A 13519-nucleotide genomic window follows, 5' to 3' on the forward strand; every position below is an offset into this window, starting at 1 on the left:
AGAGTCTTGTTATATTGCATAGGCTGATCCAGAACTTACCATGTAGGTAGGGCAGGCCTCAAACTCACAATCCTCCTGCCTCAGAGTTTTGAGTGCTGGCATTAGGGATATGTACTACTTTTTTTTTTTGGGTCTGGTCGTGGGGCCTGAACTCTGGGCCTGGGTGCTGTCCCTCAGCTCTTCAGCTCAAGGCTAGCGCTCTACCACTTGAGCCACAGCACCTCTTCCAGCTTTTTTCTTTTTGCTTATGTGGTGCTGAGGAATTGAACTCAGGGCCTCAGGCATGCAAGGCAAGCGCTCTACCACTGAGCCACCTTCCCAGCCCCAGGATATGTACTACTTTGTCCAGCAAGACACATTAAAAAAATTATTCAACTTACAGTTAGTTGATTTTGCATGCTGAACTTATGGATAAGGATGGCCAACCATATTAGCTATGAGCATGATGATAGTGTAAGGAGTGATATGGATGTGTCATCACAGGTTGTAAAGAGTTTGGGGGCAAAGACCACAGCTAATCTTTGGGCCACCTGGTCCTGAAGACATTCCTTACACTTGAAGCCTTGCTAAATTAACCTGAAGAAAGTAGTGTTCTTAGAAGATTTAGCTGGTAGTGATGGGTGAATCAGAGGGAAGAGAGATCTCAAGCAGGGAGCATTCTTCAATGATACAGTCTCACTCCTTATGACAAAGACCATGAGAATAATTGTGTCTGCAGAATTTGCATAGGGAATATTCAAATAATAAAAAGAAAAGGATATTGTTTTTGGCCTTTAATCTCATTTTAACCACGGATAGAGTCCAGGCTTTATTTCAGTTTGCATCTCAGAGCTTTTCTTTCCCTTTGTCTTTTTAAGAGAAAGCCTGGTGTAGCAGAAGGAATATGAACTCTGAAGTCAATCCAACACTTCTATGTCCTTATGTCATGTAACCTTCAGAAATACATTTATTCGTGTAGCATCTTTAGTAGATAACTGTGGTGCTCTACCCTGAAGTCCTTCTTCAGAGTCATCTGCTGTGTTGGTGGGTGGTGACTGCCAGCTATATCCCTCATTGGAACTTGCCCTGAGAGAATTGCCTCATATAAAGTGCCATCCCATTTCTAGGGGGAGGCCTAGACCAATGACTGGCTTAGGCATCCATAGAAGTCTTTATCCAAGGGCAATTCTGAACGGTCAACTGATCCAGAGTTTCCCTGCTGCAGCCTTGATCCCAACTGCAGTGAGGATCAGGTTTCCCTCAGCCCAATCATGCTCTTTTCACCTGCTCATCCTTCTGCATGCAACACTCCAAGTGCTTCTGCTTCTGTTTCAGAACCTACAGCATGCTGGGAAATGGAAGAAAGTTATACTGTTGCCATTCAGGCTTACAGTAAGAATAAAATGAGATCTGTGCTTGGCAGTAATTATGTTCAAGAAAGGATGGCTAATGGATGACGTTTGGGAACATTTTTGCTAAGTGAAATAAGCCAGTCATAGAAGGATAAATATGATATGATTCCACCCATATGAGGTACTTAGAGCAGACAAATTCAAAGAGACAGAAAGTAGAGTAGTGGCTGCTAGGGCAGGGATAGACAAAGAAATGGAGAGTTGTTTGATGGTATAGAGTTTCACTTTTGGCAAGGTGAAAAGTTCTTGAGATTCACTGCATAGCAACATGACTATACTTAACATTACTTAACTGTACATTTAACATGTTTAAGATGGAAAATTTGATCATAATTTGAAAGCAATCAGAAATGGTGGCTTTCATACCATTGTTTCCATTGAACTGACATAAGCGGATAACTTTTCTGGCTTTTCCGTTACCCTCTCATCTTCTTAGCCCTGGAACCTATAGTTGCAGATGTGAGTGAAGATCCTGGCCCTCACTGGCAGCCTGGTTGCTATAGTTGCAGATATGATTGAAGATCCTGGCCCTCGCTGGCAGCCTGGTTATCATGTCTCCGTCATCTGATCATTTCTGCCAATGGCTAGGATCTTTGTGCATTTCTTTATACTTTCAATTCTCTAATGCTCTGAAATCACCCTGGGAGGAGCTCTGAAGAACTCCACTGAAGCTCGCAGCACTGTCATCTCTCATTTCTGAACAAAACAAACACTATAAAATCATCCACCATCACCTTTTGAAAAGCACATCAAATTGCATGATGATTTAAAAAGAAATTACACCGTGTCAATGCCAAGTTGTTGAAAGGAGGGGATTGAGATCAGGAGTCCAGTGAAGTTGACAGATATAATGATGTGGTTAGATATCCTGATGATTTTTTGACGCAGATTTTGATGCTGGGCTGGTACACTCTGGCTCTTGCACGCATGCGCATACACACACATTATCATTCTGTCCTCTCTGTGTCTCTATCTGTCTCTCTGTCTCTGTCTCTGTCTCTGTCTCTCTCTCTCTCTCACTTTCTGTATGACTACTTGCACAAAGAGCAGAGTCAAGGTCAGAAAATATAGGAGAGGGGACATCAAGCTCCAGCAGAGGACTTTAAAGTACCCCAGAAGATTTCTTTTGTATTCACAGTTCAAATTGATCAGCAGGCTACATGTATATATAGGGCCAAGGTGTGGACAGGGGTCAATATCATAGAAATTCCTACTGAGAAAGAGTGGAGAGCAAATGTCAGAGTGAACATGGATTGGTCTTTCACATGCCACCCAAATACTTTGAATGAAAGGATGGCATCAAGGCAGGAGTAAGGACTGATCTAAGCAAGTGGTTGTCTCTTCTGTCCTAGTTTTAGGCAGCTCTCCTGGTGAGGGTGGATGAGAGCCAATAGCACTGGGCTTCTCCCCAGAGCTAGGCAGGGCTTTGCAGGTTTTAATGATTATGGCAGAGAGCTTGATCCCCTGGAAAGCCCTTGGAGTCCTAACCCAGCAAAATGCATTGAATCTGACAGGTCAGCATTTACCACCTCTGGTGCCAATGCATGGGAGGAAACAAATTGTTCTACTCATAAGCATCACCTATGAGGGGGTTTGGACTTGCTCTCCTTGTTATATAAAATAATTCTATATTCTGAGCAATAATACTTTAAGTCTGACCCTACATTTTTGCTTTCAATTTTATTTTGAGGTCCAGGTTGTTCTGTTCTAAAGAGTTGGTAGTGAGCGTAATAGTGGGGTTGGGGACCAGATTACTCCAAGTATCAGAAGGACCATATTTTTTTCCTCAGGAGGCTTTATATTTATTTTTCCCCCTGGTATATGTAATTTTTATTATTCATTTTTTCTTATTGTGAAAATATCATACAGAGGGGTTACAATTACATGGGCAAGATAGTGAGTACATTTCTTATCAAGCATTGTTGCCTCTTCCTTTGTTTCCCCTTACCATCCCTTCCTCTCTCCAACCCCCAACCCCCACACCCTGCTACCACCCCCCCAACCCCCCATGCCGCCAAAGTTGTAAAGTTCATTTTTCGACATAACATCTTGTATATCTCATTGTTGCAATGAGATGTATCCCTATTTAAACAGTTTGTTTTTTCCCTTCCCCTCCACAAATTATATCAACATCAAATACAGTGAAAGCAGGGGTTATATTGTGGGGGAGGGACATACAAAGCAACAAACAAATCATCTTGTAAATATGTTGGAAACAATCTCAAGAAAGAAAAAAACATTTGAATCCTTATGTTGGGGTTCATTTCGCCTAACATCAACTTGTCTGACAGTTTCTGTTTGTCTCAGACATATACTAGATATTCCAAATAAGGGAAACCATGGGACCTATATTTCTTTGGGCCTGGCTTACTTCGCTTCATATAATTTTTTTCAAGTCTTTCCATTTCCTAACAAACGGGGCAATGTCATTCTTTCTGATGGAGGCATAGAATTCCATTGTGTGTGTGTGTGTGTGTGTGTATCACATGTTCTTGATCCATTCATCTACTGAGGGGCATCTGGGTTGGTTCCATATCTTAGCTATGGTAAATAATGCTGCAATAAACATAGTCGTGCTGGTAGCTTTAGTATGGTCTTGTTTGTGTGATCATTTGGGTAAATGAGGCTTTATATTTCTTGTGTACATCTCCAAAGCATTCATATAGACAAAAAGGCAGAGGTTATGGGAAGATCGATTTTAGCTCAATGCAAAAGATAACAGCCTAATTATTAGGGTGTTGGGCTGCCTTCCAATGAGAGCTCCTCATCACTCAGTTTTAAGGCCAGGCCAAAGACTTTTCTAGCAGAGATGTAGAGGGACTCTACATCTACATATGGTTAGTGTCATAGGCTCAGATGTCAGACTACTTGTGTTTGAATCTTAGCTGCTTATTAATGGTGTGATTTGGGGCAAACAACTTATTTTTTCTGTATCTTAATCTTTCATAAACCAGGTATTTCAAATGTACCTACTTACCGAGTTGTTATCACAATTAGATTGATGAGTAAACACAAAGTGTGCATACAGGTTTGTAACATTAAGTAGTATTTCTCCCCTTTCTCCTCTTCTTCTCCCTCTCCTAGCTGCTGTAAGTATTTTAGATTCAAACATAGCATTTCTGGCTTGGATTTTATACTTGGATAGTCAGAGAAGAGAACAAGGACTTGTGGAATATAAATTCATGGTGAAGTACACATTATTATGTGATCAATTCATGAAAACTCTGAAATGTAGGCTCCTTTCCCTCAGGCAGGTGGTGTGGGTTTTTTTTTGTTTTTTTGTTTTGCTTGTTTTTTGAGCAAGGAAATTGTAACTATAAAACAAGGCAGAATTGCATTACTTTTTGGTTTAAAGATTTTAAAATTAGCATCTAGTAGTTGTACGAGGAAGGTTTCATTATCATATATCCATACTTGCATACAAGGTCTCCTGATCACCTGATCTTACTCTCCTAGTCTATAACTCCCTCATCCCTCCTCTCCACTACTCACACAATTTCATTGGGTTTCATGGTTCTATTTACATAATTTTACACAATGTATTTAGAATATGCTCACCACCATTCATCTCATTGTGCTGCTTAAGTCAGCCTATGTGGCATACCATGTAGCAGAACTAAGCTGAGGCATCCTTGAGAGAAAACCTATTGTTCCTCTCCCCAGTATAACCCAAACCATGGCCTATTGCTCTTTACAGTGCAGAACGGGAAAAGCTCGCTTCTCATGTTGCCACCCTTCTCCCACTAGCGGGCACATTTACCATTTGCTCAGAGATGGTCTCCTTACTAAAACAAACAAACAAACAACAACAACAAAACAGTGCCCAGATACAATGTTCCTCAGAGCTGAGACCCCTTGACTCGGACTGTAGGCCCATTTTTGTGATTTACCTATGAGGACAAGAGAGCATGCATTCAATGGTGTTTGTAGAATATCTGTGTTCAAAGAAGCTGATAGATAGAAGCACGGAGACTTTCAAATCATTCATGAGAACTCACATCAGAAAATGGCATACTTCCCAAGTCCCTTGAGATTACTCAGGTCTCAATGAGAAGAAAAAGCAGCTGATAAAGCATTAGGCATTCCCCAAACGGCCCCATTTCTCCTCTGAATTCGTACAAGAAGACCCATATGGTTTAATGTACGGGTTGTTGGAAGCACAAACAAATCTTCCTCTAGAGAGTGAATTCACCTCAGGACCAATTTCTCCTCTGTTTGTACATCTACTATTCATTTAGCAGCACTGCTTGGATAAAGCCCAGAGCCATTTCAACAGCAGTAGGGAGGGACGTCCAGAGAATCGTCATCAGTCATTTAGGCCTGCACTGTTAACAACCAAATCAATAATGTCAGTGCTATGGAGAGCACCTTCACAGCCTAGTTAGGATGTCTGACTTGTCATATTAGAAAGGGAAGATGTTTCTGGAAAGGATTTTTTTTTGTTTCAGGAAATGTTTGTGTGTTATAAATCCACAGGTTTCTGCAACTATCCCTGTTCATAAACATGGACTTATTTATGGATTTAATTTGGGCTGACTAATGGAAGTATTTATCGTTGCTTTTCATATTAAGAGCTGATGTTGATGGGGGTTGTTTTTCCCTCTATCTGTGGGAGGCTGCAAAACTGATGATGTTTTTGGTTGTTTATCTTTTTTTTTTAAGGAAATGTTTACTTTTGGTAGTCTGGGTTCTTTTTTGTACTACAGTTGGAGAACTTTTAATACTTTTAGTTACTAAGTATCTCTAAACTCTTGGGGACAGGGACTTAATCCATCACTGTACTTCCAGAATTTAATGTGGTGATTGGCACATAATGGGCTCTGGTACTATTTATTGAATAATTAGCTGTATGAGGATTAAATAAAGAAAAGAAATGAATAACTTTTCTCAGACTCTTGGGCTGTCCAATCACAGAGAAATGATCTGTCTTTGATTCCAGTCTATAGAGTAGATGTGATTGTCACAATGGTTTTCAGCTGTCTCTAACTCTGTGGTATATTTTTTAAATAGGGTTCATTTTAGACACATATACTCAAGTGTTTCTGAGCTACTTCTGTAAGACATTTCTTTGGTCAGAGTCAGATCTCACCTGATATAACACCACCCCCTGAGAATCCTGATCTTTTCTGAGTAGTGTCTGGGCCCCAGAGTACAATGATTAGGACTAGCATCCTTGGAAGCTCCTTGGTGGGGGAAGGGGTAACATTGCAGGTGATACAGAGTTTTTTTTTTTGTTGTTGTTGGTCACGGGGCTTGAACTCTGGGCCTGGGCGCTGTCCCTCAGCTCTTTAGCTCAAGGCTAGTGCTCTACCATTTGAGCCACAGCACCACTTTGGGCTTTTTCTGCTTATGTGGTGCTGAGGAATGGAACCCAGGGCCTCATGTATGCAAAGCAAGCACTCTACAACTGAGCCACCTTCCCAGCCCAATATAGAGTTCTTAATTGACATTAAGCACATTTATAGATTTGATGCTTAAAAATTCAGGTATGAAATCTCAGCCAGTTCAAATCTTATATTTATAGAATGTCAAACATGGCTACTATTCCATCAATATTGAGGATGCTCTAATATCTATAGCCTTACTTTTTTTTAAATCAAGTTTTCAAAGACATATTGACCACAAAGGGAAGGAGATTGTAAAGAGGGGCAAATTCTTTCTCTTTCTTTATTTTCATTTTGTGGGGAGGTGCTGGTACTGAGACTTGAATTCAGGTCTCATGTGCTTGCTCAACTTTTTTATGTAAAACAATTTTTTTGCTTCTAACATGTTATTTTTAATTTAATTTTTATTGTTAAGGTGATATATAGAGGGGTTACAGTTACACGAGTAAGGTAATAAGTACATGTCTTGTCAAACTTGTTACCCCTTCCCTCATTTTTCACCTACCTGCTTGAATTTTTTGCTCACAGCTGGTGCCCTACCATTTGAGTAAGGTCTCACATCCAGATTTTGCTGGTTAATTGGAAATAAGAGTTTCACAGACTTTTCTGCTAGGGCTGGCTTCAAATCAAGATCCTTAAATCTCAGCTTCCTGAGTATCACTTGAATATGAAATGTAACAAACAGGCTTATGTGTCAGAGGTTTGATTCTTAAATAGAGGCATTATTTTGAGTTGTTTGGAAAATTTTAGAAGGTGGGGCTTAGCTGGATGAAATAAATCACTGGAGACCCAAATTTAGATGAACTAATCCCCAGATCTTCTTTGTCTCCCTGCATCCTGTCTGCTGAGGTGAAGACTATTTTCCTTCACATACTCTGACCACCATGATGCTCTGCCCAAGCATATGGGTCCAGCAACCATGGACTAAACCTCTGAAATCATGAGTTTAAAAAAATTTTCTCTCTTTAAGTTGTTTGTATCAGATGTTTTTTGGTCGCAATATAAGATGCCTCCATCAGAAAGAATGGCATTGCCCCATTTGTTAGGAAATGGAAAGACTTGGAAAAATTATATTAAGTGAAGTAAGCCAGGCCCAAAGAAACATAGGTCCCATGGTTTCCCTTATTTGCAATAACTTGTATATGTCTGAGTCAAGCAGAAAAGGTCAGATAAGGTGATGTTAGGGAAATGAACCCTAAGATATGTATTCAAATGTTTTTTTTTTCTTTCAGGTGATTGTTTCTAACACATTTATAAGATTATTTCTTTGTTTCTTTGTATGTCCCTCCCCCATGGTATAACCCTGCTTTCACTGTATTTGATGTTGGTGTAATTTGAGGAGGGGATGGGCAAAAACAAATCGTTTAACTAGGGATACAGGTGGACCCATTGCCACAATGAGATGTACAAATTGTTATGTTGAAAATGAACTTTACAACTTTGGTGGGGGTGGGGAGGAGGGTTGGGGGGGGGGGGGGGGTAGGATGGGATGGGAAGGGGAAACAAAGGAGGAGGCTACAATGCTTGATAAGAAATGTACTCATTACCTTGACCATGTAATTGTAACCCCTCTGTATGGTACTTTCACAATAATAAAATAAAATAAAAAAGAAAACTGTTCCCTTTTCTCTTTATACACTGATGATCTCCATTCTCAGCACTGTAAATCTCCCCGTTTACACATCTAGCTCATACCTCTCTTCTGGGCTAAAACTGGATTTGACTTCTTTACTTGGGCATATCATAGGCAATTTCAACTGAAGAGATCTAAAACTAATTTTTTTTATTTTCCTCAAACCTGTTTCATCGTAAGTCTTTATCACCTCAGTAAATAGAACCAAAAGTTGTTCACACAGAACACCCTGAGAGCCATCCTTAATCCTTCATCCTGACATCAAATCCATCATCAAGTAATTTCGATTTTACCTCTGAAATACATCTCAGTTCTATTCATTTCTATTTCTGCTGCCATCATCTTAATCCCTCTCACCATATTCTTTCAAGATAACTCTCAGTACCTTATAACTGGTATGCCTGTTTCCTTTCTACTCTTGTCATCTTCAGCTTGTTTCATACTGCAGGTTCATCACACCATATGCCATTTCACAGGCTCACCAGTGCAGGTATTCTTTGACAGGCTTCTTAAGTCATGCATACTTTCAAAGACCCAACAGTTTATATATAATTCCATAGGTCTATCAGCTCCTAGACTTGCCAATAAAGTAAACTCCTCAGCTTTGTCCTGTACCATCCACTCCTCAGTCAGTAACTTTCAGCTATATTTTGTCCTGTTTGTTCAGAGACTGGCTCACATTATTCCATTCATCTCACTCTTCATATGACTAGGCTTGTCTTTAGAATTCAGCTTATGTCATTCTTTTCTGATAGGTCTTCCTAAGCCACAAAGTTCTCATCATTATTTTCTCAATGGAGTCGATTCTTTGTCTTCAGGATGTTTGCCACTATTCGTAGATATGTAGTAATACTAATCTCCTATTTCGGGGGAGGCAATATGCTAAGTGCTGGAACTATGAATATTTATAAAGATAGATCCTCACTGAATGAAAGTACAATTTTAATAGGACAAAAAGAGGTTGGCAAATACAGTAGTAGACATGTCAGACTATCATCCTTAGATATTCTACTTTCCTTTTCCCCTCTAGTGATGGAATTTATTTCCAATGGAAAAAAGATAACAAAGGCCAGATACACAGTCTCCTTTGCAGGTAGGTATACCTATGTGACCAGTTTTGACAGGAGATGTTCGAGCAGGTTGGGCTTCTGAAATGTAGTGAACTATCACTCTTCCCTTATTATCTTGATGCAATTCCTGCAATGTGGCAGCCATTTTATGACATGGCATGATGGTCCTAAAGAACAAGCTAAAGGCTTAAAGTAGTAAAATAGAAATATGGAAAGACACTGGATCCCTAATGATCCTGTTGAGACACAGAACCAATATTTTTCTTCTGAATTTTTCTTAATAAATTTTTTCTTGTGAAAATACCATACAGAGGGGTTACAATTACATGATCAAGGTAATGAGTACATTTCTTATCAAGCATTGTTGCCTCCTCCTTTATTTCCCCTTCCCATCCCTTCCTATCTCCCCCCCTCACCTCCTCCTAATTTTTCTTATGTGAAAAAGTGATTGCTGATTGTTCAGCTTTTCATTATTTATCTTGCTCCTGCAAGTTGAAGCCTTTACTCTGATATGAATGTTTCTTCCATGGCAACAATAAAGCCAATGCAGTTCTCTAGGATGAAAGATACCCCTGAGTCTGGTGTCTGCACAATTTTATGGATTACTTTTTCTATTATTGAGGTGTATGTGTGTGTGTGTGTGTGTGTGTGTGTGTGTGTGTGTGTGCACATGTGCATGCCCATATGTGCACACTGGAGAAAAATGGGCAAGAAAGTCAATCCACTACTGAGACTTGAAGTCTAAACTGTAAGATGGCTAGATGTAATAAAGCACTAATCCTCTATTAGGCTCTGAAAATCTAGGTGTTATGATTTAGTGGTGTTTTCATTATTTCCAACATTCAGACTTTGTTTCCTTTGAGGCATCACAAAAGCTTTCACAGAAACAGAGAATGAATGTCATACAGGATACTGAAATGCACAAAGCAAAGAAAAATGTACAGTGAAGTAGTCATTAATGGAATGTGGGAAGGGTGTATGAAAAATGTTAAGTAATCATTAAGGTGTTAGGAATGTCTCTATGAGAGGAAGAAATCTGTGAACCAAAGGCTGAAGCTAAGACAATGATACCTCATCCAGCCAGATCCCATCATTAGTCCTATATATCATTGCTTTTGAATTTTAACATGGAAATGCAAGTGCCTTCCTGAAAAGCACTGGAGCTCATTTAAAATCAATGTGGTATCATGATCTACATGCTTGGAGAATAATGTATTTAACTATGTATGTAATATATTTAAAGATATTCCTTCAAATTCTGCTTTCTCAGGATGTTTGTGTAAGAAGCTAAACCCTATTATGGTTAGCCACATTATTCTTTTCAATAAGGTTTAGAAGTAGGTGATAACATCATTATTTTGTATAGAAGGAAACTGAAGATAAATCTCTAGTTAGGGCAGAATCATTACTTGAACTTTTTAAATTCTAAAGCTTTGCTCATATTTGCTAATACTTGATACTGGTAATATTACAATAGTCTTTTAAGAACAGGTGATATCTATTTAAAAATTTGATGATCACGTCTGTACACAATTTGAGAAACAGGAAATTATTTGAAGAATAACTGAGATGGGGAGATTGTGATGCGAAGACTGTTATGTGACTAGACTTCTGATGAAAAGGTGTATAGGGCCCAGCTCCTCTTCCCTCAGGTTTATAACCTCTTTGGAGAAAGACCTTGACAAAATATGATCCCTCCCATCATCCACCCACTCTTGTGCCACTGATGACATTTGAAATTCATTTATCAAATAATCAATCCAGTCTTCTTTTTTTGGGGGGGGGGTCCGGTCGTGGGGCCTGAACTCTGGGCCTGGGCACTGTCCCTCAGCTCTTCAGATCAAGGCTAGCGCTCTACCACTTGAGCCACAGTGCCACTTCCGGCTTTTTTCTTTTTGCTTATGTGGTGCTGAGGAATTGAACCCAGGGCCTCAGGCATGCAAGGCAAGTGCTTTACCACTGAGCCACTTTCCCAGCCCCAATCCAGTCGTCTTAAATACTACCTTACATATATTTTTGAAACCGGGGAGTAAGGAAGTGACATTTCTTAAAGTAATGTAGTTTTCCTCCTAAAATTTAATGTATATTTATTTTTCTATACTTTAATACAAGTTTATGTTGACTTGATATGTATTATAGTGAATAGGAGTTAGATTTTTAATTTTGGCACTAAATGTAAATGAGGGTCTAAGGCTTGGTAAAGTTCTTGTCCAGCATGTGCAAGGTCCTGGATTTCTCCACCACTAGGACTATAAAAAAAGAAGACAGAGAACAAGGGATCATTTAATTTTTGTGAGGTGAGGTGGGTCCTTTGATTGTTCTAACTCAAGATCTTGTGGGGTTTTTGTTGTTGTTGTTGGTTGTGGGGCTTGGACTCTGGGATTGGGCACTTGTTCCTTAGCTCTGAAGAGCTCAAGGCGAGGAGAGCTCTACCACTTGAGCCACAGCGCCACTTCTGGTTTTTTAGTGGTTAATTGGAGATAAGAGTCTCAAGAAATTTCCTGCCTAGGCTGGCTTTGAGCCATAATCCTCAGACTTCAGCCTCCTGAGTAGCAGCTAAGATTACAGGCGTGAGCCACTGGTGTCCGGCAAGATCTAGTTTTTAAATTTCTTCTTTCATTTCTATGAATGTCTTTTAGTAAACAATTCCTACCTCCATCCATTTTTTCAAAACTTTGATTTAAATTAATCAGAGTTGATTGTTGCTGTTTGCAACTGAAGGCTGACAGCCTCTGTTGGTTGTCTACCTCAGTTCCTACAGTCTTTTCTGTCTACCTATATTTCCCCTGGTGGTCATAAGATACAATCCTGTTCAGTGATATTTAGATGGAAGCATTTTGAAGATCTCTGACATCATGATAAAAATGCAGACTGTCTTTTCCCACCATCTATTTTTGCTGTATTGGAATTTGACCTCAAGGCCTTGCACTTGCTAGGTTGATGCTCTGTCACTTGAGCTACGTCCTTAGCCCTTTTGGCCTCAGTTATTTTTCAATTCGAGATTCATGTTTTTGCCCTTGGTGGTCTGTATCATTATTCTATTTATGCTTTCCATGTAGCTGGGAAGCTACATGGGAAATCCCTCCCCATTATACCTAGTTTTTATTAGTTGAAATGGGATCTCACCAACTTTTTCCCTAGGCTGAACTCAAATTGTTGATCCTTTTCATTTCAGCCTCCTCCTTTTTAGGATTTTAGACATGAGCCACTGTTATTTTTTTTTAGCCATGATTTTGCTGTGTAGCTCATATTAGCTTTAAACTAGAAATCTTCCTACTAAGATCATAGGTGCATTCCACACTCTCTTTTGTCCTGTCTTTTTTAAAATCTTGTGTGAATAGTGATTAGCGGTATGGTGGCTATGTCACGACTATGAGATGAGAAGCTTGAGGAAACCTCAATGAAAACTGTGGCAGTGACAATCATGACATTGGTGAATGTATAGCATCTTACTTCCAACCATTGTAATACTAGAGGCAAATAAGGCTTGATTTAAGCTCTCATAACTCATTTTTGTGATTTTAACTGATATAGAACACCAACTAATAAAATGGAGATTTGGAAAAAATGAAAAAAATATCCTCCATTCAATATAGAACAATTGAAAGGGATGGGAATGTGAAGAAAAGAAGAAATAACCAGACAAATTTAGACCTATTACGTGTATGTGATCACTTCTTTTGCTATTGCTGGTGACTAGGCTTACACTGAAGTAAATCTTGTAGTTGATCCTAATTTAGAAATGAAGGATGTTGACTCCAGGAAATAGTCAGACTCTGCTACCATATTCTTGGCTCCTAATAAATATATGTGCATTTGTTGTGAGAAGGATATAGCTGAATATCATTCATTGTACTTAGACAAAAGAAATCACAGAATTTTCATGTCTTTCCATAATGCACTATCAACACTCACAAATTCTCAGAAAAAGGTTAATGGTAGAAATGCTTTCCCCTTTTTTGCTAACTGATTAAATAACTCATAGGCATATGTATAACAGTTCTAAAGAAAATTGTCCAAGGACTGCAATATTTCTTTTTT

At 39.2% G+C, this 13519-nt stretch overlaps 1 protein-coding gene across 1 annotated transcript in view; it reads right to left on the reverse strand.

Moving 5' to 3' along the window:
- Positions 1-13519, reverse strand: part of LOC105993437 (dystrophin-like) — a gene marked incomplete at its 3' end in the record, with an annotated part of 1816642 nt that overhangs the window by 50966 nt on the left and 1752157 nt on the right. The window contains 1 exon segment of the mRNA XM_013026710.1: positions 10968-10976. Within this exon segment, the coding sequence (XP_012882164.1) occupies positions 10968-10976 (9 nt within the window).

This window comes from Dipodomys ordii, unplaced genomic scaffold, assembly GCF_000151885.1.
Source record: "Dipodomys ordii isolate 6190 unplaced genomic scaffold, Dord_2.0 Scaffold96, whole genome shotgun sequence".
In the NCBI taxonomy this organism is placed as follows: domain Eukaryota; kingdom Metazoa; phylum Chordata; class Mammalia; order Rodentia; family Heteromyidae; genus Dipodomys; species Dipodomys ordii.